The 23,183-nt window shown below is 47.1% G+C and overlaps 1 protein-coding gene across 9 annotated transcripts in view; it reads left to right on the top strand.

The window, feature by feature from the left end:
* Positions 1-23,183, top strand: part of SPATA13 (spermatogenesis associated 13) — a 330,065-nt gene that overhangs the window by 17,834 nt on the left and 289,048 nt on the right. For 6 of the 9 annotated variants that reach the window (XM_054529388.2, XM_054529387.2, XM_054529396.2 and 3 more), the window contains exon 3: positions 22,122-22,156. The exons of 2 other annotated variants lie outside the window; for them this stretch is intronic. In XM_054529388.2, coding sequence (XP_054385363.2) covers positions 22,122-22,156 — 35 coding nt within the window. Of the gene's footprint in view, positions 1-22,121; positions 22,157-23,183 lie in introns of those variants that run through there. One more of the 9 variants, XM_054529395.2, reaches the window with a different exon arrangement.

Below are 23,183 nucleotides of genomic sequence, written 5' to 3' on the forward strand. Positions count from 1 at the left end.
ATGCATTTTCATATCTGTAATCAAATCTAATTTTGTAATCTGGAAAGTTTTGATTCTTCTTACCAAAATCTCCTGAAAAAATTACAAAGGCAGAGAAATAGAGGGGGTTGTGTTAATTAATGTATCGATTTGCAAATGAGAGCAAAAGATCTAACTCTTTGAAAAGTGTAGAGAATGGTGAGAAGGGCATAAAAATTCAGATAAGCCATGTTTCCTGAGAACTGGGGAAGGGTGAGGCTGCCTTGAACTGCGTGGAGGAAGTGGTCATCTTTTATTCTGAGTACTAATTGGACCCTGATAGCATATGTTTTGTCTCTGCCTGAGCTTCCTGTTTAAGGAAAGACTTGAAGAGCTACAGAGACAACTGAGCAGATAGATATGGGACCTGTGAGACACAGAGAACTCAGGTTGCTCATTCCAGAAGAGAACAGACCCTAACAGTGTGTTGGAATCTCTGAAGAAATGAAGGGTTTTTGGTAGGTTACGAATTAGTTTCCTCTTGCTGCTGTAACAGGTTACCATGAACCTAATGGGATTATTATCTCGTATTTCAGGGGTCAGGAGTCCAAAGTGGGCTTCACTGGGCTGACTCAAGGATTGCTTTCCTTCTGAGGCCATGAGAGAGAGTCCGCCGCCTTGCCTTTCCACCTTCTAGAGTTTTAACAGTAGAGTTTGTAAATGAGAACAAAAGATCTAACTCTTTGAAAAGTGTGGAGAATGGTGAGAAGGGGCATAAAAATTCAGATAAGCCAGATAAGAAAGGCTTTCAGCAAATTAAATTCAACAGAGTTCAATTGGGCAAAAAACGATTTGCAAATCAGACAGTCTCCAGAACCAGAAGAGGTTCAGAGTGACTGCACTGGGGCTGTCACATGGTCAGATAATATTTATGGACAGAGGAAAAAAGTGACCTAAGAAAACGAAGTGATGTACAGAAACAGCTAGATTGGTCACAGCTGGGTTCTTGCCTTATCCGAACAAGTTTTAATGGTTGGCCACCTGTGCTTGGCTGATTGGCTGAGATTTGGCTACTTATTAAAAGAGTAGCTTACAGGATGTTTACACATCAGTGAGGTTACAGTTCACTATGCACAAGAAGCTGTGCACAAGAAGCCTTGAGGCCAAACTTAAAATATGTGAGGAGACAGCTTTAGGCCACACATAATTTAAAAAGAGGCTGCCAGCCTTCCCTTGGCTTGTGGCCCCTCCTCCATCTCCAGAGCCAGCAGTCGCCTCCCTCTGACCTCTGCTTTTATGGTCAGTCTCCTTCTCAGGCTCCCCAGCCACTCTCTTTCCCTTGTAAGGATCCTTGTGCTCACAGTGGCCCCCTCAGAACATCTTGTAGGCAGTGGCTGCTTTTCCCAACTTACAAGCAGGAGAATGTGGCTGAGAGAGCCCATTGCTGTTCCCAGTGCCCCATTCCAGCTAATAATGGAATAACGAGTATTCATCCTGGGCTTCTAACCACTCTTGTAAGGATCAGTCATGATTGATAGAAATATCTGGGCTCTTGAAAATGATGGCTTTTCTGTTTAAACAACCATCAGTTTCAACTAAAAATACTGTGAGCAGAAATGGTCTCTATTTTTATCTTTTCTTTATTTGTTAAGGTATAATGGGCATAGAATGCACATATTGAAAGTGTGCACTGTGGTACATATGTGTATACTCACCACAGTCAAAACCGTGTCCATATTCATCACCACCAAAAGTAGAACACGCATGCCCCCTGTGAGCCGACCCTCCCTGTACCCACACTCCCAGGCAAACACTGATGCTTCCTATCACTATAAGTTAGTTGCATTTTCTAGAATTTTATACAAAAGAAATCATATACTATGAAATCTTTTTACTTCTTTCAGCATAATTTGAGATTTATCCATGTCTTTCCATGTATCACTAGTTCATGGCTTTTCATTGCTTAGTAGCTATATTAGTCCATTTTGCATTGCTATAGAGAAATACCTGAGACTGGGTAATTTATAAAGAAGAGGTTTATTTGGCTCATGCTTCTGCAGGTTGTACAGGAAGCATCAGACCAGCAGCTGCTTCTGTTGAGGCCTCAGGAAGCTTCTAATTATAGTGGAAGGTGAAGGGGGAGCAAGCGTGTCACATGGCAAGAGAGGGAACAAGGGAGTGAGGAGGAGGTGCCAGCCTCTATAAATAACCAGCTCTCTTCTGAACTAATAGAGGAGAGCTCACTCATTACCATGAGAGGGTACCAAGCCACTCATGAGGGATCCACCGTCATGAGCCAAACACTTCCCACTAGGTCCCACCTCCAACACTAGGGATCATATTTGAACATCAGTCTTGGAGGGGACAAACTATATTGGTAGTATTGCATTGTTCATGCAGCCACTTGGGAATGAACATTGGATTGTTTCTGGTCTTGGGCTATGATGAGTAAAGCTGCTACAGGAATTCAGTTTCAGGTCTTTGTGTGGACAAATGTACTCTTTTCTTCTAGGGTAGTATCTATGTACAAATGACTAGGTCATGTGGTACATACATTTAACTTGTTTAGAAACTACCAAACTGTTTTCCAAAGTCTTTGCACCATTTCACTTTCTCAACAGCAGTGAATGTTCCCACCCTAGAATGTTCCAGTTACTTTATATTCTGAACAGCACTTGGAATCATCAGTTTAAAAAATTTTAGCCATTCTAAAGGTATGTAGTGGTATCTTGGAGTAGTTTTAATTTGCATTTTCTTAATGACTAAAGACATTGAGCTTTTCTCTTGTTCTTATTGTCCATCTTTATCTTCTTTCGTGAAATGTCTATCCAAAGCTTTTGTCCATTTTTATCAGGTTGTTTTCATATTATTGCATTTGAGAGTGTTTTATAAACATGTTCTGGATAAAAGATCTTTATCAGATAAATGGTTTACAAATGTTTTCTCCCTGACTGTGGCGTATCGTTTAATTTTCTTAACAGTGTCTTTTGAAAAACAGAAGTTTTCAATTTTGATGAAATCCAGTTTGTCAGTTGTTTTCTTTTAGGGATCATGATTTTTTGTTGTATTTATGAAATCTTTCCTAACCCATGGTTACGATGTTTTTCTTCTATGTGTTCTTAACGGTAGTTTTGTATACTTAGGTTTTACATTTAGGTCTGTGATTCATTTCCAGTTAATTTTCATATGTGGCCTGAGATACGGATTCAGGTTCATTTTTTTTGCACATGAACATCCATCTGTTACAGCATCACCTAGTGAAAAAATGATACTTGTCCATTGAATTATCTTCGCATTTTTGTTAAAAATCAATTGGCTTTATATTTGTGTTCAGTGATCAATTTTCCATCGTTCACTAACTTTGTTTTTTTGTTTTTTTTTTTTTTGAGATGGAGTCTTGCTCTGTCACCCAGGCTGGAGTGAAGTGGCACAGTCTCTGTTTACTGCAACCTCTGCCTCCCATGTTCAAGCAATTCTTATGCCTCAGTCTCCCAAGTAGCTGGGATTACAGGCACATGCCACCATTTCAGGCTAACTTTTTGTATTGTTAGTAGAGATGGGGTTTTACCATGTTGGCCAGGTGGCCTCGAACTCCTGACTTCAAGTGATCCACCTGCCTTACCCTCCCAAAGTGCTGGGATTACAGGCATGAGCCATTGCACCCAGCCTAATGTTGATTATCTTGATAATTGGTTTTATAAGTCTCAAAATCAAGTGCTATAGGTCCTCCATTTTTTTCCAAGGCTGTTTTAGTCATTCTAGGCACTTTGCATTTCCATGTGTTTTAGAAACAGATCCTCATTTTCTACCAAAAAAAAAAAAAAAGCCTGTTTGGATATTGATTAGCATTGTGTAGAATATTTAGACCAATTTGAGAAAATTTGGCATATTAACAATATTGAATCTTCCAACCCATCACATGGTCTGTCTCTCATTTTATTTTGCCTGAACAGCAGGTGATAGTTTTAAGTGTACAGACCTTGACCTTGTGGGACTCCCAACTCCATCTCGAGTCAGGGAGATCTCCAGGCTCAGGCTGGATTCTTCCTGCCTGAGCTGCAGCCTGGAAACCCACCCCCTCCAGGCAATAACTGGGGAAGCCAAAGGCTCAGCCTATTTGTTTCTGCCTCTCAGGGATTACTCTGAAGTATGGCCTGGCATCTAATGTTTGAAAACTGGTGTTTCTTATATTTAGGTTTCTTTTATTTTCAGTGAGAGAGTAAATGTGGTTCCTATTACTCCATTTTTTTAAGAATCAGAAATTCTCTTTTTCACTCTTTATAGCAGACTTCCCCCATTTAGATACTTATGCAAAGCAAATGCAAAATAGCTCTGTTATTGTTCATATTACTGGCCAAATACCTGAATTACAGCAAAGATGATGGTTAACTCGCCAGGCCTGAAAGACAGGCAGCGTAGTAGAATATAGTCAAAAAAGATCTGGCCTATAAACAAGAAAAATAGTGCCTGCCCTCATTAGTAATCACCAAAATGCATATTAAAACCACACAAAGATGGCATTTCACACTGAGGATGGTGAGGTAAGAAACCTAGTGGGAGGGTTAGACGTTGATCAAATGAGCACAAAATCAAATACAGAATGTCAGCTGTGGTGGTCTAGAAAGGAGAAGGACATTGTGCCCTGAAAGAGAACAACAGAGGGCTTGACCTGGCCTGGGGGCTGGGAAGCCTTCACTGAGGAAGTGTAGGTCTTGGGGCAGCTGAGGCATGAGTAAGAGTTTAACCAGGCTGATACAAAGATAGAAAAGGTTTCAAAGGGAGCAGCAGGGGACAAAGTCCAGTGATGGAGAATATGGAAGGCGTGGGGAGCCCAGTGAAAGACAGTGCTGGGAGGTGAGATGTCTAAGCCAGGCAGCTCTTGGTGGGGAGGAACCTTCCAGACACCACACAAGGAGTGACTTTCAGGGCAGATGCAGCCCTTGCCGTCCCCAAGCCTGCCTTCTAGGGGGAAGACAGGCCACAAACCAAGTACACGGCAACAACATAAGATGTTTGCTAATGTGATCCAGTCTATGAAGTGGTGGGGAAGAGGGCCCAAGAAGGATTCTCAGGAAAGGGCAACAGGACATGCAGAAGCCCTGTGGGGAAAGAGGCTTGTGTTCAAGAAAGGGAATTCAGGAAAGCCTTGGGTTAGAGGTGTGAATTTGGGAGAGCTCTGGGTCAGAGGCATGAATTTGGGAGAGCCCTGGGCTAGACATGTGAATTCTGGAGAGCTGTGGGTCAGAGGTTTGAATTTGGGAGAACCCTGGGTGAGAGGTATGAATTTGGGAGAGCCCTGGGTGAGAGGTGTAAATTTGGGAGAGCCTTGGGTGAGGTGTGAATTCGGGAGATTGCGTGGGTCAGAGGTGTGAATTTGGGACTGGACAGTGTTTATTTCCTAGGCTGCTGTAACATAGCACCACTGTTTTTCAGCCTCTCCCCACTCCAAGTTCTTGGCTGCTGTGCTCTGTGTTTCCCCCTTGTTCACTCCCCTCACTCCCTGTCTTCCTTGGCTACTATTATTATGATCTGACCCAGTTCTTCCAGGCTGGCCAAGTGGCCTCTTCTACTCTCACCCCCTACTCTCTCCAGGTAATGTCATCCTGGCTCACAGCCACATTACATTTTAAGGTTAGAGTAGAGCAAGAGTAGTCACATATACAAGAACACGGGGGAGAGTAACAGTGTTACATTACTGAGGTGGAGGGTGAGCAGGTGAGTGGCATGAGAGGAGGTGATGCTTCTGTGCTAAGGGCAGGATGCCAGGGATAATGTGTCTTGTGGGAAGGCTGCAGGAACGGAGGTGGAGGGAGTGTCTGGGGACACCTGCTTCTTCTGAGAAGGAGGGTATGAGAGAGGTGAGGTGTGAGAGAGGGTGGGGTTCAGTGGGGCTGGAAGTTTGAGGAGAGTGGAGATTGCATTAAGGAGTGGCCGTGGAGAGGGGAGAATGAGCTGGCGGGGAAAGGCAGGAGGGTGGCCGGGCTGGCCGCCGTGTCTGTTAGGGTCAGTCCCATGAATGCCCCTGTGTCCTGATGGTGATGCTTCCCAGGAGACCCCAGCACAGACCCACCAGGGCACCACACTCATCCCAGTGACTTGGGTGGGAAGCAGGAGGGGTGAGGAGTTTTGGGTACTGGCAGGGATGTTCAGTGATGGCCGTGGATATGGAGGGAAATGAAGAAAGAGAACCTGATGGGTTGAAGAAGTAAAAAGAGTCAGCACTGGCTGGGGGCCAGGAGGTGAGGGAGCAGCGGTGAGGACTGAGCAAGCGATCTGCAGGGAGAGGCTCCAGCACTGAGCCCAGAGATTCAAACAGTGATTTCAGAAGATGAGGCTGGAGTGTGGCTGTGGGAAGGACGAGGAGATAAAGGAGACATGGGAGGTGAGGAGGAGACTGATGGCCACAATGTCACTCATGTAGACATTGAACTCACCCAGGGGGCGGGTGGGAGCAGAGGTGGATGGCGCACTGTGAGCCACGTGTCAACATCTTACATGGCCGAGAGGGAGTGGCAAGAAGTCACTGTGCAGTGGCAAAGGTGGGGTCAGGTACAAGTTTGAGGCATGGGCTTCAAAAAAGCAGTGTCATAGCTTTTAACCTCTGTCACATGAGGTCATTTACAAGAAGAGGTCTAAGATGATTGTCATGTATGTGTCCATCCACCTATTGAATAGCTCACTCTAACACCATGCCTGTGATTCAAAAAACGTGTTGGTGAACATACTGAATGACAGGTATCTACCAGTCTCCATGTTGGGCTTGCAGTCAGGAGGTAGATGAAAAAGTTCTGTCTTCTTGGGGTGTTCAGAGTCAGAAGCATTGACAAACGAATTCGAGTAGGAGGGAAATGTCACACTTGCTCTGCATTCCATGGAGAGGAGACAGAGTGACACACTTTGGGGGAAGGAGTAGAGGAGCTGGTGGTGGTGGTGTCTGAAAGCACTCTGGGCGTGGGGAAACACCAGATCGGCTTCAGTGGCCTGAGGCCTGGTCAGAGGGGTGAGTGCGTTGGTCTTTGAGACTCACTATCCCTCCCGGTTGGACTGACTAGACTGCAGGAGCTTCACGAATTCACCAGTTCCTGGAGTCTCCTTGGAAGAGGACTGCTGCAAGCCTTGTCTGGCTCCTTGAGGAAGGAAGAGCATCCAGTGCACCTGTGACCCCAAGACCACAGGCACTGGCCGTACCCTCTAAAAGAAATAGGTTTCCTACCCGCTGCCGCTCTGCAGTCCTTACTTGGCAGGCATGGACGTAGAACCCATCCAGCTCTGTCTTTCCCATACACAGTGTTGTAAAATCAAACTCATTGGTCATCCCTGGGTGATTGGGCCCTATTGGAACCTTTGCTTCTGATGTCCTCAGAAGTGGTTCAATGAAATATTTTTCTTTTTCTGAATGTGGGGGGTGAACAGAGAAAATTGCCATCATTTGTTCTCCTTCTGTTAATTCTCCCTATGATCTCAGGCCAGGAGTGTATGGGCAGACAGTTCCCTGTGGCCATTGACTCAGTCTTCCAAACTGCAGCATTTGCCCTTTTATTCAAAATCCCATCTGGCTGGTTTTCGATGGTTCTGTCTGTAGCATTTTCCCCACGCTGGTCTATAAATGCAGGGGTGTGTGTGTGTGTGTGTGTGTGTGTGTGTATGCTTAGATGTACCTATAGATAGAGAGGGGAGTGCCTAGGCCAGATCACTCAGAGAAGGTGTTGGATTAAGCCATTTTGATGTTTCCATTACAGAAATCCTAAACCAAGCACAGCTTCTCTGACACCAGTAACAATTTCATTACTGAGCCATGAGATAACAGCAGGTTTATAAGAGAAGGTGGTAAAAAGATTGAGAATTCAAATAATGAATGGAGTGCACACAGGAAAGAGTACGGTGCATATCTTCATGAGGAACCTGAATTAAGGCTGCTGTGCCACAAATCAAGTAATGCGTAATTTTTTCTTTGGAAGCACGTAGAGGCTTTAATGGTAACGAGTTGCTCTTAAGAAAACCTAAGATTTTAAAAGAAACAGAACTAAGATTAGAACCTTCATCACGTATTCAGTTCTTTTCTATTGTATTAGTAGTAACGAATACAGATTTAATTGCATATAATGCATTTCAAGCAATTTTAGATTGAAGCAGAATATTATGACTGTAGAAAGTCCATTTTTTAACTAATGCAAAATATTTGCAGAAGTGTTTGTCTTTAAGTTATACATCAGCCGTTATCCATTATAGTAATGATTTTAAAATACTTTCTTTTTGTTCTATACTTGATTTGACTCACATATTTAATACAATATTAGAGACATGGAAAAAAACACAATATACATCAGCAAATACAGAACCCATTAAACAAGAACCAATACAGCAGAAGTCCCTTCTCAGCCACACTTCCCCTCCTCCCGCAGCATTGTTTTGTACGCTTGCTGCATAGACGTACACACAGAAACAGTACTTATTACTATTGTCTTTTAAATATAGAAGTTGACTCTTGTCTCCTTGCATAGTTCCTGGTGGGCACTCCTGGGCTTTGGTCTGTCCTCAAGGTCGTTCAGGGACTTGGGTTCCTTCCTAGGGTAGCACGTCTCTGTCTTTGGTAAAACACTGCTTTAAAAAATCTCCAAAGCATCATGAACCCCATTTTGTAAATTTCAAAAAGAAAGATGAATTATTAGAAAGATGAAATTAAAAAGCAGATACACAATTTTGCTCTGCAGTCATCAGTCAATAAAGAGTCAGGAGTGAAATACCGGTTCTTGTACCAACGCCTGTCTGTGCACTTTGAACAGATACCATTTATGGCAGTGTTTACAGTTAACATGGTAACTGTGCTTACTTGTTGTTAGATTTCTCTCATCCAGGTTGGATGGACCACAGTATATTTGTTTATTCCCCGGATCTCTAGTTCTCTAGGAAAACCAAAGGGTTTTCTTAGCTCCGTGGTCATCCAGGGGTGAGGGGCTACTCACAGGGGCGCAGACGGGACTCAGGGAGGGTGGAGCCGCCCCCTTGTGAAGGTGCTTCTTCCTTGAGAGTTCTACTGGGTGTCCTGGAGCTGGCTGTGGGCAACAGACCCTGCCCCAGGAAGATGCAGGAATGGTCAGCACAGTGCATCAATTAAATCAATTCAGAGACTGCTCCATACACACAGGGCTGAAAATTTACTTTCCATATGATTTATCTTCCCAAATTATGCTCAGTCACAGTATCTGTGAAAGCTGTGGGAGAGTCTACAGTGACATTAGGCTACTAGTAAGACACAAAAGGACACTCAGATAACAGATAACAAAATGCCAACCACCCGAGACCCCCACATTAAACCACAAACTCTTCCCATTATCAGATTTGCAACGAAAGCTGAAAGTGCACATCTTGGCTTTAGCTGTTCTATTATCACAATCTGTTTACTGTCTATGAGAATAAATCAAATGAATTCACTGATGCACATCTGAAAATGAATCTACATTCCCTTTTCCATGGCTACTTTTTCATGACATATAGGTTATCTTCACCACATTGCTTTCCATTTTAAAAGAGCTAAGAGTTTCTCAAAGTAAGTACTTTTCTGAGAGTCCTTAATTTGGAAGAACTCTGCTTTCTCTGAGTCACTAGGGCACTAGGGGAGGAGTTAACAGATGCTGGAAGATGACATCAGCATTTAATTGCAAATAAATTCTGTTCTCTGGCAGCCTGGCTGTTGTGCTCACATTTGAAAACTGTTTTGATTCTTAAATTTTTACCATGTTTGCTAAATCTGGATAGATTATGAAGCCACATTCTTAAAAGATACTTGTATGTTTAGAGGCGAGAATTGGAGATCTTCAATGAATTGGGGGTTGCCTTGCTTCTTAGACCACAGAAGCAGCTCAGGAATATAGTGCTCACCTGGTGCCTAGCAGGGTAAGCCCAGGACAGGAGCTCATATTTAAGTACGAGAAATGGAGTGTATGCAGGGAGAAAATGGAAACCACAGTTTTAAGGATGTGTTGGGGAATATGGAATCCTTGGTGAAAAAGGGCCGTTATACAGCTTTCCTCCCTGGTGAAGGGATGTTGAACTCCTGAGTTTTAGGTGTGGGGACAGCGGGTGGGAGAGGGATGGGGAAGATCTGAGTTCATAAAAGTGTCTTTCAAATAATGTGAAGAACAGCTGGTACATGTCATGTAAAGGGTCAGAGAACACACAAGCTGTAGAGGGGCATTTCCTGAGGAATGCATGTGCTTTTAGATTTGCCACAACCCTGAAAGCTAGATCTGAGGCTCAGCAAGATGCAGCCTGGGCATTTTTGTCAATGGAGGAGTGGATTCCTTTTTCTGCACACAGCAGCATAGCTGACATTTTTTTCCCTTCTTAATAAAGACGTCCACCCCCTTGACCTTTAGAGCTGATCTTCTAAAAGACTGTACTGTTTCTTGCATAATCATCACCTGTTCTGCTACACAATTACTCTGTTTGGACCCATGCTTCGGGGTAGGAGACATACCCTGAGAAGGCCAGGGTCAGACTGGCTGGGCTGCAAGCAGCCGGAGGTGTCTGCTATGTTCCTGCAGTTTCCAGTGTGAGCTGCAGAGAAGAGACAGCCACTTTGTGAGTAACCACCATAATTCTATTATTAGGTGAGAGATTAATAATTGACATGTTAAAACATATCCAGGAGGGTACAGAGGGAAAGTCTAAATGTCAGTGTTCATTAGTGGTTTTTTGTATTAAAAGTTTTCTTATTCCCAGTGTTCGTAAGTTGTCACTCTTGAGTGTTCATGAGATCAACTAACTCATCAGCAGGTAAACACACAGGGCCTTCGTGGCACCTCAAGCATTTCATAACATGAGGTTCCCTGAGATTGCAAATGTGATAGAATAAAATCTGTACACAGTATAAATGAGCAACGGTTTCAGACAACGACAAGACAAACACGTTTCCAGCATGTCCCCATTTCATCTAATGTGATGTGCGAAAGAACTGAAAAAGGAGCACAGCAAACTGGGAGGCTCAGGGCACGAGGTGGGGCAGAGGAGCGAATAGAGGCCAGGCCGGGCCAGGCAGGCCCAAGTACTAATTCATCACAGTCGCAGGTGTGGTTGACTGGACCCTAACTCTGGGAGGTGCCGGCTGATTTGGTCACCACAGTTGTCTTAGGGGCCTGCATGGCTATGGTCCCATTTTACAGCTGGGGAACTGAGTTGCAACGAGGCCAGCCTACACGGGTGGAGCTGGGAGAGCACCGGGACACGCAGCCCAAGCTCCTGGTGCCCTTGCATTCATGTGCCAGCTTTTGACAAGGGCTGCTCTTCTGGGATTTTACTCTAAGGGCAGGGAAGCCACGTCGATGGTGTAGGGGGAGAGGATGCCCTCGCTCGGCGATTAACACGAAGCCCCTCTCTGGAAGGAGGATGCTGTGGCATTGCCTGGGCTTTGTCACAGTTTTGTCATTCTGGGCCAGCCTCCCCCATCATGCGCACCCCTCCTTCCTTCCGTGTGGAGCCCCCTTTCCTCTAGGATGCAGTCTGAAGGCCAGCTTGTGCACAAGGCCTCCCGACCAGTGTCCCGTCAGCTGAATGTGACCTTCCTGTTGGCCCTTAGCTGCCCTCTGGCACTGCAGTCACCTCTGTCAGTGCCTCTCCTGATTGCCAAGCATTGCAAGGGCCTGTGCCGGTTGCCTGGTGGCCCTGAGGCTCTGAGCCCTGTGCAGAGTTTAATACCCTTCTGCTGAGTGACATGTTTAGGGCCAGCCTCTGGTCAGAGGAAAGGCCAGGCTAGGCCACTGCTTGCATCTTTGAGGGGCGAGGCTTGCCTGTGGAGGGGACTGGGCTCAGTGAGTGGGTGTCATGTCTGTGGTCAGTAGCTGGCCCCTGGGGCAACGGACTGCTGGGTTCAAAATCCTGCTGCACCAGGGACAAGCTGGGTGATGTTTAAGTTGCAAGGTGGCTTGAGGCTTTTTCTTTTTTCTTTTGAGGTGCAGTCTCCCTCTGTCAGCCCAGCCTGAAGTGTAGTGGTGCAAACTTGGCCCACTGCGACCTCTGCCTCCCAGGTTCAAGTAGTTCTCATGCCTCAGCCTCCTGAATAGCTGGGATTATAGGCGGCACCACCACACCTGGATAATTTTTTGTATTTTTAGTAGAGACAGCTTTTCTACTAAAAATGGCTATGGTGGCCAGGCTGGTCTTGAACTTCTGGTCTCAAGTGATCCATCCACCTTGGCCTCCCGAAGTGCTGGGATCACAGGCGTGAGCCACCGAACCCAGCCGGGGTTTTTTCATTTTAAATTTAAGAGTAACAGTACTACTCAGCTCATGCATTCACTGTGAAGATTAAATGAAATATTACATATACTTAATGCATGGTGAGACTTAATAAACAGTATTTATTGTCATCATGATCTGGGTGCACATGCCACCCCAAGAAAAGACAAAAATTAGCTCTACCTCAAGCATAACCCAGAAGTCCTGGGGGGAAATGGAGGCAGGTGCAGCCCAAAGGCTGCTCTGCAGACCAGGCTGCAAAGTGTGTGAATGATTCATGTCTGCAGCAGCCCCACTCATGGGAGCCGAACTACCCAGGTGTGTGTCCCTGTGAAGGTTAAGAAAGGAGGTTCAAGCTGGTGTGCTGAGGGAGAGCTTGTGACCACAGCCACACACTGTGTGCCCTCTGGTCATTTATTGTACAACATGTGAAGGATTTCAGTCACCTAAAGCTCTTGATGATCAGACCAGGTTATCTGTAAATTTCAGGAGAAAATGCACCTGAATTAACTCCTGAAGGTTGTGGGATGAGGGGCTCTTCTTTCGGTTTTCCTTCATCTCAGAGAAAAAGAACACCTGCAGAGCCTTGACTCCTTGTGCAGCTGGAATGGCCAGGCCCTGTCCCTGGGGCTGGCTGTTCTTGACGCTGATGCTCCATAGCCGGCAGCTCTTAGTGCCTTCGTCATGGGCCACCGTGAAAAAGGGCGGTGCCCCCAGCCCCTCCACAGCTCTCCAAGTGGACAGCCTTGTTGGTGGTGACTTCAGATAAGAGGTAGGGAGCAGGAGAGCAGGAGAAGGGGAGGGGAGAGAAAGAGAGAGAGAGAGAGAGAGCAAGAAAGAAAAGAACAGTCTAGAGTGTGGACTGAAGCTGTGTTTAAGATGAAGGGAAGGGGAACACTGGAGGAGGCAGCAGGCCTGGGCCAGCTGAGGAAGGCAGAGGTGAGTCTGCTGTGAGTCACCTGGCAGAGCTCTGGAAACCTTTGGCCCCCAGCTCCCTGTCCACCCCCACGTACTCCCACCTCACTGCCCCCATCCCCCAATGGCGCTCAGGCTTATCTTCTGCAGCTCCTGTCCATGAAATGTCTCCCTGATGGAATGACCCACAGGCCCCAGACAGCCATTCAGCCAAGGAGGAGGGAAGAGGGGGGAAAGCATAGCTCTGGGACCAAGTGCGGGAGTTGGGGGCTGCTCTTGCCAAACAGAATCAGGAACAAGGAGCAGCACAAGAGGTGCTGAGCAGTGGCCTCAGCCAGCGGGCTGTCTGCTGCCAGGGCCATGCCATCCATCACGTGGGGTATGTCTCTTTGCTGTGGGTACCCAAGAACTCTGCCAGGCCCTGCTAAGGGTGCCCTGAAAACCTCAGCCAGCCTGCTGTCCCCACCTAAACTCTGCTGTGGCTCTTCCTGGAGCTGACACATTTACATTTAGTTCAGTGCATCCCAGACATCGGCATGTGGAGGTGAGAGGCTCAGCTGGTCCAGCAAGGAGGGCCACCCTCCTCCCGTGGTCCTGTGAACCAAAAGTATCTGAGATAGGTCTCCATCAATTTAGAAAGTTTATTTTGCCAAGGTTACTGTCAATGAAAAGAATCACACTCTGTAAAATATTTGAAGGGATTCATTCTGAGCCAAATATGAGTGACCCATGAGCTGTGACACAGCCATTAGGAGATCCTGAGAACATGTGCCCTAGGTGGTTGGGCTACAGCCTAGTTTTATACGTTTTAGGGAGACATGAGACTTCAGTCAAAGACGTGTAAGATGTACATTGGTTTGGTCTGGAAAGATGGGACAACTTGAAGCAGGGTGTGGGATTGTTCCAGGTCATAGGTAGATTTTAAAATTTTCTGAATGGCAATTGATTGAAAGAGTTAGGTTACTATCTAAAGACCTGGAATCAACAGAAAGGAATGTTTGGGTTAGGATGATAAGGGGCGGTGGAGACCAAAGTTTTATCATATAGATGAAGCCTCCAGGTATCAGGCTTCAGAGAAAACAGATTGTAAATGTTTCTTATCAGACTTAAGGTCTGTTGATGTTAACTCTGGTCAGCTTTTTTTGAATTCCAAAAAGGAGGAGGGTATAATGAGGCATGTCTTACCTCCCTTCCATCCTGGCCTAAATAACTTTTTCAGGTTAACTTTGGAATGCCCTTGGCCAAGAGGAGACATCCGTTCAGATGGTGGGGGGGGCTTACAATTTTATTTTTGATTTACAGGCAGTCCTGACAACATGTGCACAAGGCGGTTAGGGTAAAGCTTGGTTTTACACATTTTAGGGAGATATGAGACATCAATCAAATACATGTAAGATGTACACTGGTTTTGTTCTGAAAGGTGGGACAACTCGAAGTGGGGAGGGGGCTTCCAGGTCATAGGTAGATAAGAGATAAATGGTTGCATTCTTTTTGGATCTATGATCAGCCTTTCACTGAATTAAACAATTTATATGTGAGAGGGGATAGTATTTGCTTCTTAGTCTGGCTCAGTGAATCTGCATTTTTACATAAACAGTAGGGCAGAGGAAGCAATCAGATATGCATTTGCCTCAGATGAGCAGACAGATGACTTTGAGTTCTGTTCTTTGTTCCGCATCTATGAAGATAAGCTATCACTTTATATCACCAAAGTGAAATTCAGCAGAATTGTATTCGGGTAAAGATCTTGAGGAGTTTCCTTGTGGGCATATTGTGAGGGAGGTATGTAGCTTTTTTTTTTTCATCTTTGTAGCTATGTTATTTAGGAATAGAATGGGAGGCAGGTTTGCCTAACCCCAGCTTGAGTTTTCCCTTGGGCTTAGTGATTTCGGGGTCCCAAGATTTATTTTCCTTTCACAGTCCTTGATTCCTCCTGCCTGGAAGCTCCTCCACCTGTGGCCTGAGTTGGATCTGCTTCTCCTCCCAGCAGTCTACTTCCTTCCTCCATCCTTTCTTCCTCCCATGAATCTTCCTCCCCACTCCTCCCTCCCTCCTGCTCCACCATGGGGCACTTCACCCAAGGCCTGGCTGGTGTCTTTGCAAGCAAGGCAGAGCCAGTGCCTTGTTGATGGATCTGAGGGCCCTGGTGCATGGGACATGCTGGTTGACAAACCATTCCTAGAATCCACCCTGAGCACCTGGTTCTAGGAATGGTTTGCCATTCCAACATGTCAAATGGTTGCCAAATGCTTTGCCCCACTGGTGACTGAGGTCCCAAGGGATAGAGACCCCTCGGATTGTCCTAGAGGAATGTTCCCTCTCTGCCTTACTGCTTTCTTCTGTCTTTCCCCCTGCACCCATCCTGCTGGGATGTGCCTGCACTCTGCAGTTTGCTGACTCCTCTGCAACCTTGGCTTTGGTTTCTCCCCAGGACTTGACCACGTGGCCGTGGGCCCCTCCCTGTAGAGCCACACTGCAGGAAAACAAGGCTGCTTCAGCCCAGCCAGACCCATATTGCCTGAGTGCCACCTCCCAGCCTGGATCAGCACTCGGAGCTCCCACCTGCCTCCCAGGGGAGTGGGCATCCACCCTGAGCACCTGGTTCTAGGAATTTCCCTTCCCTTCATTTCTGAGGCAGTGCCTGCCGGCTTGGCCATCTCATGCTGTTTCACATTCCGCAGCTGGTCTGGGCCCAAGTGCTGCTGCGGACTCAAGGATCCCTAAGACCGTTCTGGGCAGGTCTGGCTTGCTGCCCTCCCCTGGAGAATGTGGTGACCCAGCAGCAGGTGGTTGAGAGTGTCCCTGCTGGTGAGGACAGAACCTGGAATTCTGTTGCCATGCTCCCTGTTCTGGCCAGCTGATGCCCTCCAGCTGTGGGCTGGCCATGCTCCTGATGGGCCTGATATGGACACAGACTAGCATGTCCCATGCACCAGGACCCTCAGATCCACCAACAAGGCACTGGCCCTGTCTTGCTTTCTTCTCTTGGTGTGGCTGAAAACACCAGACTCTAACTCTACTAGTTGAACAGGAGCCTGGGAGTCTCCAACATCCTTCCTGGCAGGGGGCATGCAGAGAACATAGTCTTCAGCTCTGGCCAAGCAGCCATCTGTCCAGCCTGCTGGTGCTAGCCTGGGTAGATGGCCTGGAACTTAGGGGCAGATCCCACCTGCACAGGCAAACTTGGGGGACTATGAGGGATGAACCCACAGACCCGGAATGCTCAGCCTTCTTCTTTAGACTTGCAGCAGAAGCTTCAATGTGGGCCTCCGCCTCCCCCCATGGACTGTAAACTCACAGGCACAGGGACAGGGGCTTGCCCACCACCCTAAACAGAACTTGCTGATGACTCACTGAGAAGATGAAGGCAGTGGTTTCTTGCAGCCATTGCGTCTGATCATGGGCCCCAGCAGGGATGTGAGGGACCTGTGTCACTGGCAAACACACTGTCAAGAAGCCAGGTGTGTAACCGGCCTATGATGAAAGCCTGCAGAGGTATCCATCTCCTTCCTGGGGAATCTTTTCACCTGCATCACAGCCAGACCCTCCATCATGGGTAGAAGGGTCTAGGGACTCTTCCAGAACAGATAACTACTTTCTACCTAAGGACCAAAATACTTTTAGCCTCCGAGGCATAGGGCAGCTTACGGGTGAAACTCTCATCTATCTTGGTCAAGGTTGCCCCCAGGCAGGGGGACATCAGCAGCAGATGCTCCTGATTGGTCAGTATCTTGAGGAGTACACACCACCCAGGTACACCATTAGGGTGTCCTCTAGTGCAACGGGACAGAGACAAAGGCTGTGCCTACTGTCTCTAAGGAGTGGGAGAGGACAAGCGTATGGCAATTTTGATAGGCTTCTCACTTGGCCCTTCAAGTTGGCCATGTTGATCAAATTCATGATCAAGTTCATGGTCTTCTCCTTTCAGGGGCTCCCCTGGTTGATCTTTTTCTGCCCTGACAACTCCTGGAGTCTGTTCCCTCCCCATCTCCCGTAGCCGACCTCCAAGTGTGTGGTGGGCGGGGTGCAAGCTCCAAGCCCGTGATTACAGCAGCTGCCTTGCTGGGAATGGCAGGGGCATAGGAGCAGTCATGCCCACTCCAACAGTCAGTGTTGCCACAGCAGTGCCCGGAACACCACCCTGACCCCCGTGGCTGTAGACAGTGGGGTGTGTTTGGTTTATGCGTCTGCAGGTCGGGGCTCTCACGGGCTTGGGCGGGGCTCCCTCCTGTGGCTGGCACTCTGCTGGCTGTGGCTGGGAACAGGGTGCACCTGGGCCGCAAGTCTCCCTCATCCAGCAGGCGAGCCTGACACCTTCTCACCGTGACGGCAGAGTGGGGAGCAAGCAAAGCCACACTGTGTGAGCTTTTCAAGGGCCCATTGTCACCCCTTTGCTAATACCCCACTGGCTGCAGCCCATGTGGCTGAGCCCAGAGCCGGGGTGGGGGGGGTACATGGCAACCTGTGCAGACATGGAAAAACCTCAGCCTCCTCTTCTCCCACTGAAAGGGGCTTAGAGCTCTTCCTGTCTCTCCACGCATGCTGCACTGTTTCATGCTCTTTCTCCCAAGGAACTTCTCCTCAGCTCAGCTCCCCCTCTGTAAGTGGAACTCTGATTTCATCTGAGCACCCTGGCTTCCACAGCATTGCATGCCCACCGCCAGCTCATTCCTCCCCTCCCTCACCCATTGGGCCGACGATCCTCTCCCACTTGCTGCTCAGTTTCCCTCCTGGTTTGTCCCAGCTCTGGGGCCAATGGGCAGCCCCCTCACCCTTGTGCCTTTCCCCCATACCTGGGACACTGCTTGGGAACAGTGCCCAGGATTCTGCCTACTCTGAGAATGGGGACAAGAAATCTACACACAAGCTTAAGTCCCCCTTATCCTAAAAAGGTACTTTTTCCTTGACCTTGTGAATGCTTCCAAGATCTTATTGATGTCTAATTTGCCTTTTGCAAGAAAATGTTTCGAAAGAGTAATCTACACCCATTGCTTTCATTCCTTACCACCCACTTGCTCCTTGTCCCTTACAGTCTTTTTTTGCCCAAGAAGACCAGGCTGTCAACAGTCTGCAGTGTTAGGAGTGCCACATGTGTTCATTTATTTTGTCCTCTAAAAACCTTGAAGGCTTGGGTGCCGCATACAGTCATGGCCATTTGACCCGTGAGAGAATTAGAGCTCAGCCTGGTCATGTTGTTCTTGAGGTTATTGGGAGCGGGTAATGGACTGTAGGCCTTTCTGACTGCAGAGCCTGTTTTAAGCTGTTGTGCTGTACTGACCCTATGTGCAAGCCTGGAGTGTGCTAAAGTCAGAGCTTCCAAACCCCGGTCATGCAAAGGGGCTGTATATGCTTGCTAGGGCTGCTGTGCCACAGCTGAGTGGCTTTGACAAAGAAATGGTTTGCTTCGCTGTCCTGGAGGCTGGAGGCCATGGGGTCAGCAGGGCCATGCTCCTTCTGCAGGTGCCAGGGAAGGTTGGGTCCCATCCCTTCTCCCAGCTCTTGGTAGCATAACTCCAGTCTCCACATTGCATTCTCACTGTGTACGTGTCTGTGTCCAGAGTCTCCCTTTCCATTAGGACACAAGTCATATTGGATTAGGGTCTCACCCTAATGACCTCATCATAACTACAGTTGACAACTCGGGGGCACCAACACACCCCCCTTCCCCCATGCAGAAACGGCCCCACTGTTTCTGGGGCCTTTCAAAACCTGCATATAACCTTTGACTCCCCAAAAACTTAACTACTAATAGCCTGATATTGACCAGAAGCCTTACCGATAATGTATCAGTGGATGAACACATATTTTGCATGTTATATGTACTGTATATTGTAGTCTTACAATAAAGTAAGCTAGAGAAAAGAAAATAATATTTGAAAATCATAAGAAAGAGAAAATATATTTACTATTCTTTAAGTGCAAGTGGATCATCCGGGTAAAGGCCTTCATCCTGTGGTCTGTTAGTTTGTAACAAAATAATGTATGTCTTCCCGTAAAATTTACTATTGTTATTTAACGACTTCCTTTAAAAGGAAGGTAAGTGGTTTAGTGAAACTGATGAGAGGAAACAAATCCTGATTTCAATTGTGAATTAATGTTATTATTCACACAAGTTATTTCACTTCCTGTCTTCTCCCTTTTGGTTAAGGTTTCCACAGGATTGCTGTACTTCTAGGATCCAGGTTCCCTTTTTGGCACTTTCTGGATTTTTTTTTGTTTGTTTTTGAGACAGAATCTTGTTCTGTCGCCCAGGCTGGAGTGCAGTGGTGCGATCTCAGCTCACTGCAAGCTCCGCCTCCTGGGTTCACGCCATTCTTCTGCCTCAGCCTCCCGAGTAGCTGGGACTACAGGCGCCCGCCACTACGCCCGGCTAATTTTTTTCTATTTTTAGTAGAGACGGGGTTTAACAGTGTTAGCCAGGATGGCCTTGATCTCCTGACCTCGTGATCTGCCCACCTCCGCTTCCCAAAGTGCTGGGATTACAGGTGTGAGCCACCGCGCCCGGCCACTAGATTTTTACAGTAAATAATGACCTCTTAACAGGAGAGGAATAGATCCAAAAAGCCTTATAAGCAAAAACATTGCTGAAGGCCAGAGTTTACTCCAAAATAGACACATGGTGTTATTGAATTTTTTCCCAAATACTCAGAGAACCTAAGTAAAAACCTTAGCAATTTACCTTTCGCTGAGAGGAACTAGTTGGACTGTACATTTTAAGAAAACCCTTTGTTCAAAGCACATGTCAGGAAAAACTAATTTCGGGGACAGCCCTGCTTCCAAGCTTGTTTCTCCTGTGGCATCCCCTCTCTGTTAGCAGTAATTTAATAAAAAACCTGAATATGACCCTGTTGTGAGCTGAGTCAGGCCTGACCCTGAGCCAGGGGCCACCCTGTCCCCTCTGCTTCACTCTCACCATTGCCCACTCATGGGGCTTCTTTTCTGCTCATGATTCATCCCAGAAGGTTTTTCCCTGCCATCCCCCATAAGGTCAGACCAGCCAGGACACCCTCGGCCTTCCTGATCCTTCCCCTTTGGGGCGACCCCTGGAAGGCTCCCCCTCCCCTTCCTAGGACCACCGTTTCTGGGGCCTTTCCAGCCAAACCATGCCAAGGTGAGCCTTGGCTGGTGACACTTCATAGTCCCCTCATGACCCCACCTAAATCAGCAAAATGAAGTTGTTGGTTCTTAGAGATAATTTAAAACACAGAGGCATTTCCTCAGGCAGTGGGATTTGAGCATCAAAGACACGCTTCTGTCCTTTGTCCTGCTCTCGGATGTCGCGGCTCCTTGGCTCCACAGTGACTTGGAGGGTACGCGGTGTATGTGTGTTGGCTGCAATAGTGTGAGCCACAGTGACACGTGGCATGGTTCTGAGCTCCACAAGGAAAATGGTAGAGCCCCGTTCCAGGTCCCTGGCAGGACTCGGGACTCTGTGCGTCTTTCTCAAACACCCCTGAGACGTGCCCAGCATTGTGTTGTGTTTGTGGTTTGTCCTTCAGCCCCACTCCTGCCTCCTCCTGTGAGGGGTGGAGGCCAGTGGGGTCCATCCCTGCCCAACCCTGGAGTGCTCCATCCTCCAGAACGTGGCCCTGGACTCTCCAGGAAGCAGCTGCGGCTCTTCCTGAGGCTAGGAGAGCTGTTTCCCAGTAGCTACCATTTCCATTTGGATCCAGATGTGACATCTTTCCATTTCTGACATCACCCTGGATGTCACACGAATTTTCTTTAACTGACTTCTCACGTTCCTCAAATTCTTGCTGGAAGAATTGGGAGCGTCCTTTGGTGCCTGGGCAGCCATGATGCAGGCCACCCCCACGATGCTAGGCTCAAAGGTGCCCTTCTCTGCCCACAGCCAAGCAGGGCCGCTGGGTTCACCTTGACCTCCACTGACTCTTCCTAAGCAGGCTCAGTGTCCAGGGCCCGGGCATGGCCTGCAAGGTTTGCGGGGTACCTCCCCGCTCCCTCTCCTTCCTGCTCTCAGTCGTCCTGAGCTGTGTGTCCCCAGTGTTCTCTTCCAGAAGTTTCATTGTCCTTGTGCAGAGGAAAGCCCCTGGAAGGCACTCTGGGACATGGATTGTGCCCCAGTTCAGCACTAGAGTGGTGGCTCTGCCCCCCGCCACCAGGCCTGGCCGCTGCGCGGTAACATGAGCCTGACGAATCCCCGGGTGCAGAGAACCCAGGGCTGGTGCAGGATGGCGCTGCCCCCACCCAGGCTCATGCCCAGCCTTCAATAAATACAGTTTTAGTTACTGAATGACAGTGGATGGTGGAGCCCATGGAGGGTGTGATGAACACCAAGTGGGGCCTAACACAGACTCGGCAGCCTCAGGGAGGCAGGAGGTAGGGAGGCAGGAGGTAGTGAGGAGCGCCCGAAGTGTGGGAGGAGGTGACAGGGTCAGGGGGCAGACATCCTTCCCATGGGGCCCAGCCCTGGGCCAGGGCGGAGAGCTGAGGTAACATCAGTAGATGAGCGAGCACTCCTGAGTTACGAATAGAGAACAGATCCCCAAAATAACAGCATGCATTTACACAAGCTCACACCTGCCAGGCACTGCTCTGAGACAATAACTCGGTTAATGCTCACAATTCTCTTATCCTCGTCCGAGAAATAGAATAATTTGCTTGGGCAATGCAGCAAGTGAGTGGTTGACCCGAACCAGAACCTATGTAAGCCCACGTGCTTGACCTGAATTCAGAGGATTTGAAACCCAGGGCTTACAGCTTTAAAATGCACAGTCCAGACGATGGGGCTGATGTGTGATCTAAATCTCTTGGGCAGAGCTTTTCTCCATGCTCTAAAATTCTGCTCTTAAGGCCATGTGAGAGATGTATGTGTGTCTGTGTTTGTGTGTGTATATATGTATATGTAAGATATACACACAAATGTATATATACATTTTTGTTTACATATATTTTTTAGATCAGATAGATCCTGTCTGGCATTCTGATTTAACCTCAGCTAACCTGTTTTCACACATCTGTGCACTAAAACAACGCATTTTTTTCCTTTCCAGAGTGTGTCTTCAAGAGTAGCTGGTGCAGAAACTCGGTAAGAAGGGCCTCGAGTCCGTTCTTCCCTCTCCTTCCTCCTTCTTTCTCCTTTAAATCCTGCCTCTGTTTGCAGATCGTATAATCTGTATGTTAACTCCGTAATCCATATGCTACCTCTGTAACATACTGTTAAAAATCACTACAAATTTGATAGTTCCACGCTTTTCTTGACTTTCAAAACATATCATCTGTCAAGGTATTTGACATGACCTCTTCCTTTGTGAAGTGAGGCCTCCTCTTAGCACAATTTTAGACCCTACATGGATTTCATTAATCTGCACTATTGCTACTAAATGTTCTGCTAGTGTGGCCAATCCATTTATAGGCAAACTTGGGAATGATTTTGTTTTGAAAGCAAATACAAATGAATCACCTTACATCCGTGGAAAACCAATCATTAGTCTTACATTTTAAGATACTTTACTGTGATAAAAACCTGGGAGTGTTTTGGGGTTTGTATGTTTGTTACTGGATGAATATAACCTTAGAGTTTAACACATTTTAATATAAATGTGCACGTGTGTTCATAAATATGACATACTTAAGTCCTGTTGTAGATTAAACTGTATTACGAACCACTTCACAGTTGTAAGGTCAAAATGTCTTTTCTGATGGACATATAGAAATGTTGCAAAAGATAGTTTTTTCCATCTTAGCATTATTTGTAACTGTGATTTACCTGTTGGACCCAACTAAAGACTAACAAGTAAAGAATCTGAGGAAGGTCTTTTAGGTAATAAATGAAATATCTTTTCAAATTCCTTTTTCTCCAGTTAAAGTGGATCGTAGCCTCTGAAAATCTTTAACGAGCTAGACAATACAAAATTTAGATAATTTAATTTGAGATTATGTTTAGGTCTCAGAAAACCTGGGAGGTCTACGCATTAATAGCCAATGATGACACAGAGGCATAGCTAATTGACGAGGTGAGCGGCTGCTTGTTTGATGTTTTAGCAGAGGGTTGCTTATTGATCTGCACCATAGGCCTCACCTGACATTGACTTTTCGTTTGCTGTTTTTCCTGT

This window comes from Pongo abelii, chromosome 14 (assembly GCF_028885655.2).
Source record: "Pongo abelii isolate AG06213 chromosome 14, NHGRI_mPonAbe1-v2.0_pri, whole genome shotgun sequence".
NCBI classification, from domain to species: domain Eukaryota; kingdom Metazoa; phylum Chordata; class Mammalia; order Primates; family Hominidae; genus Pongo; species Pongo abelii.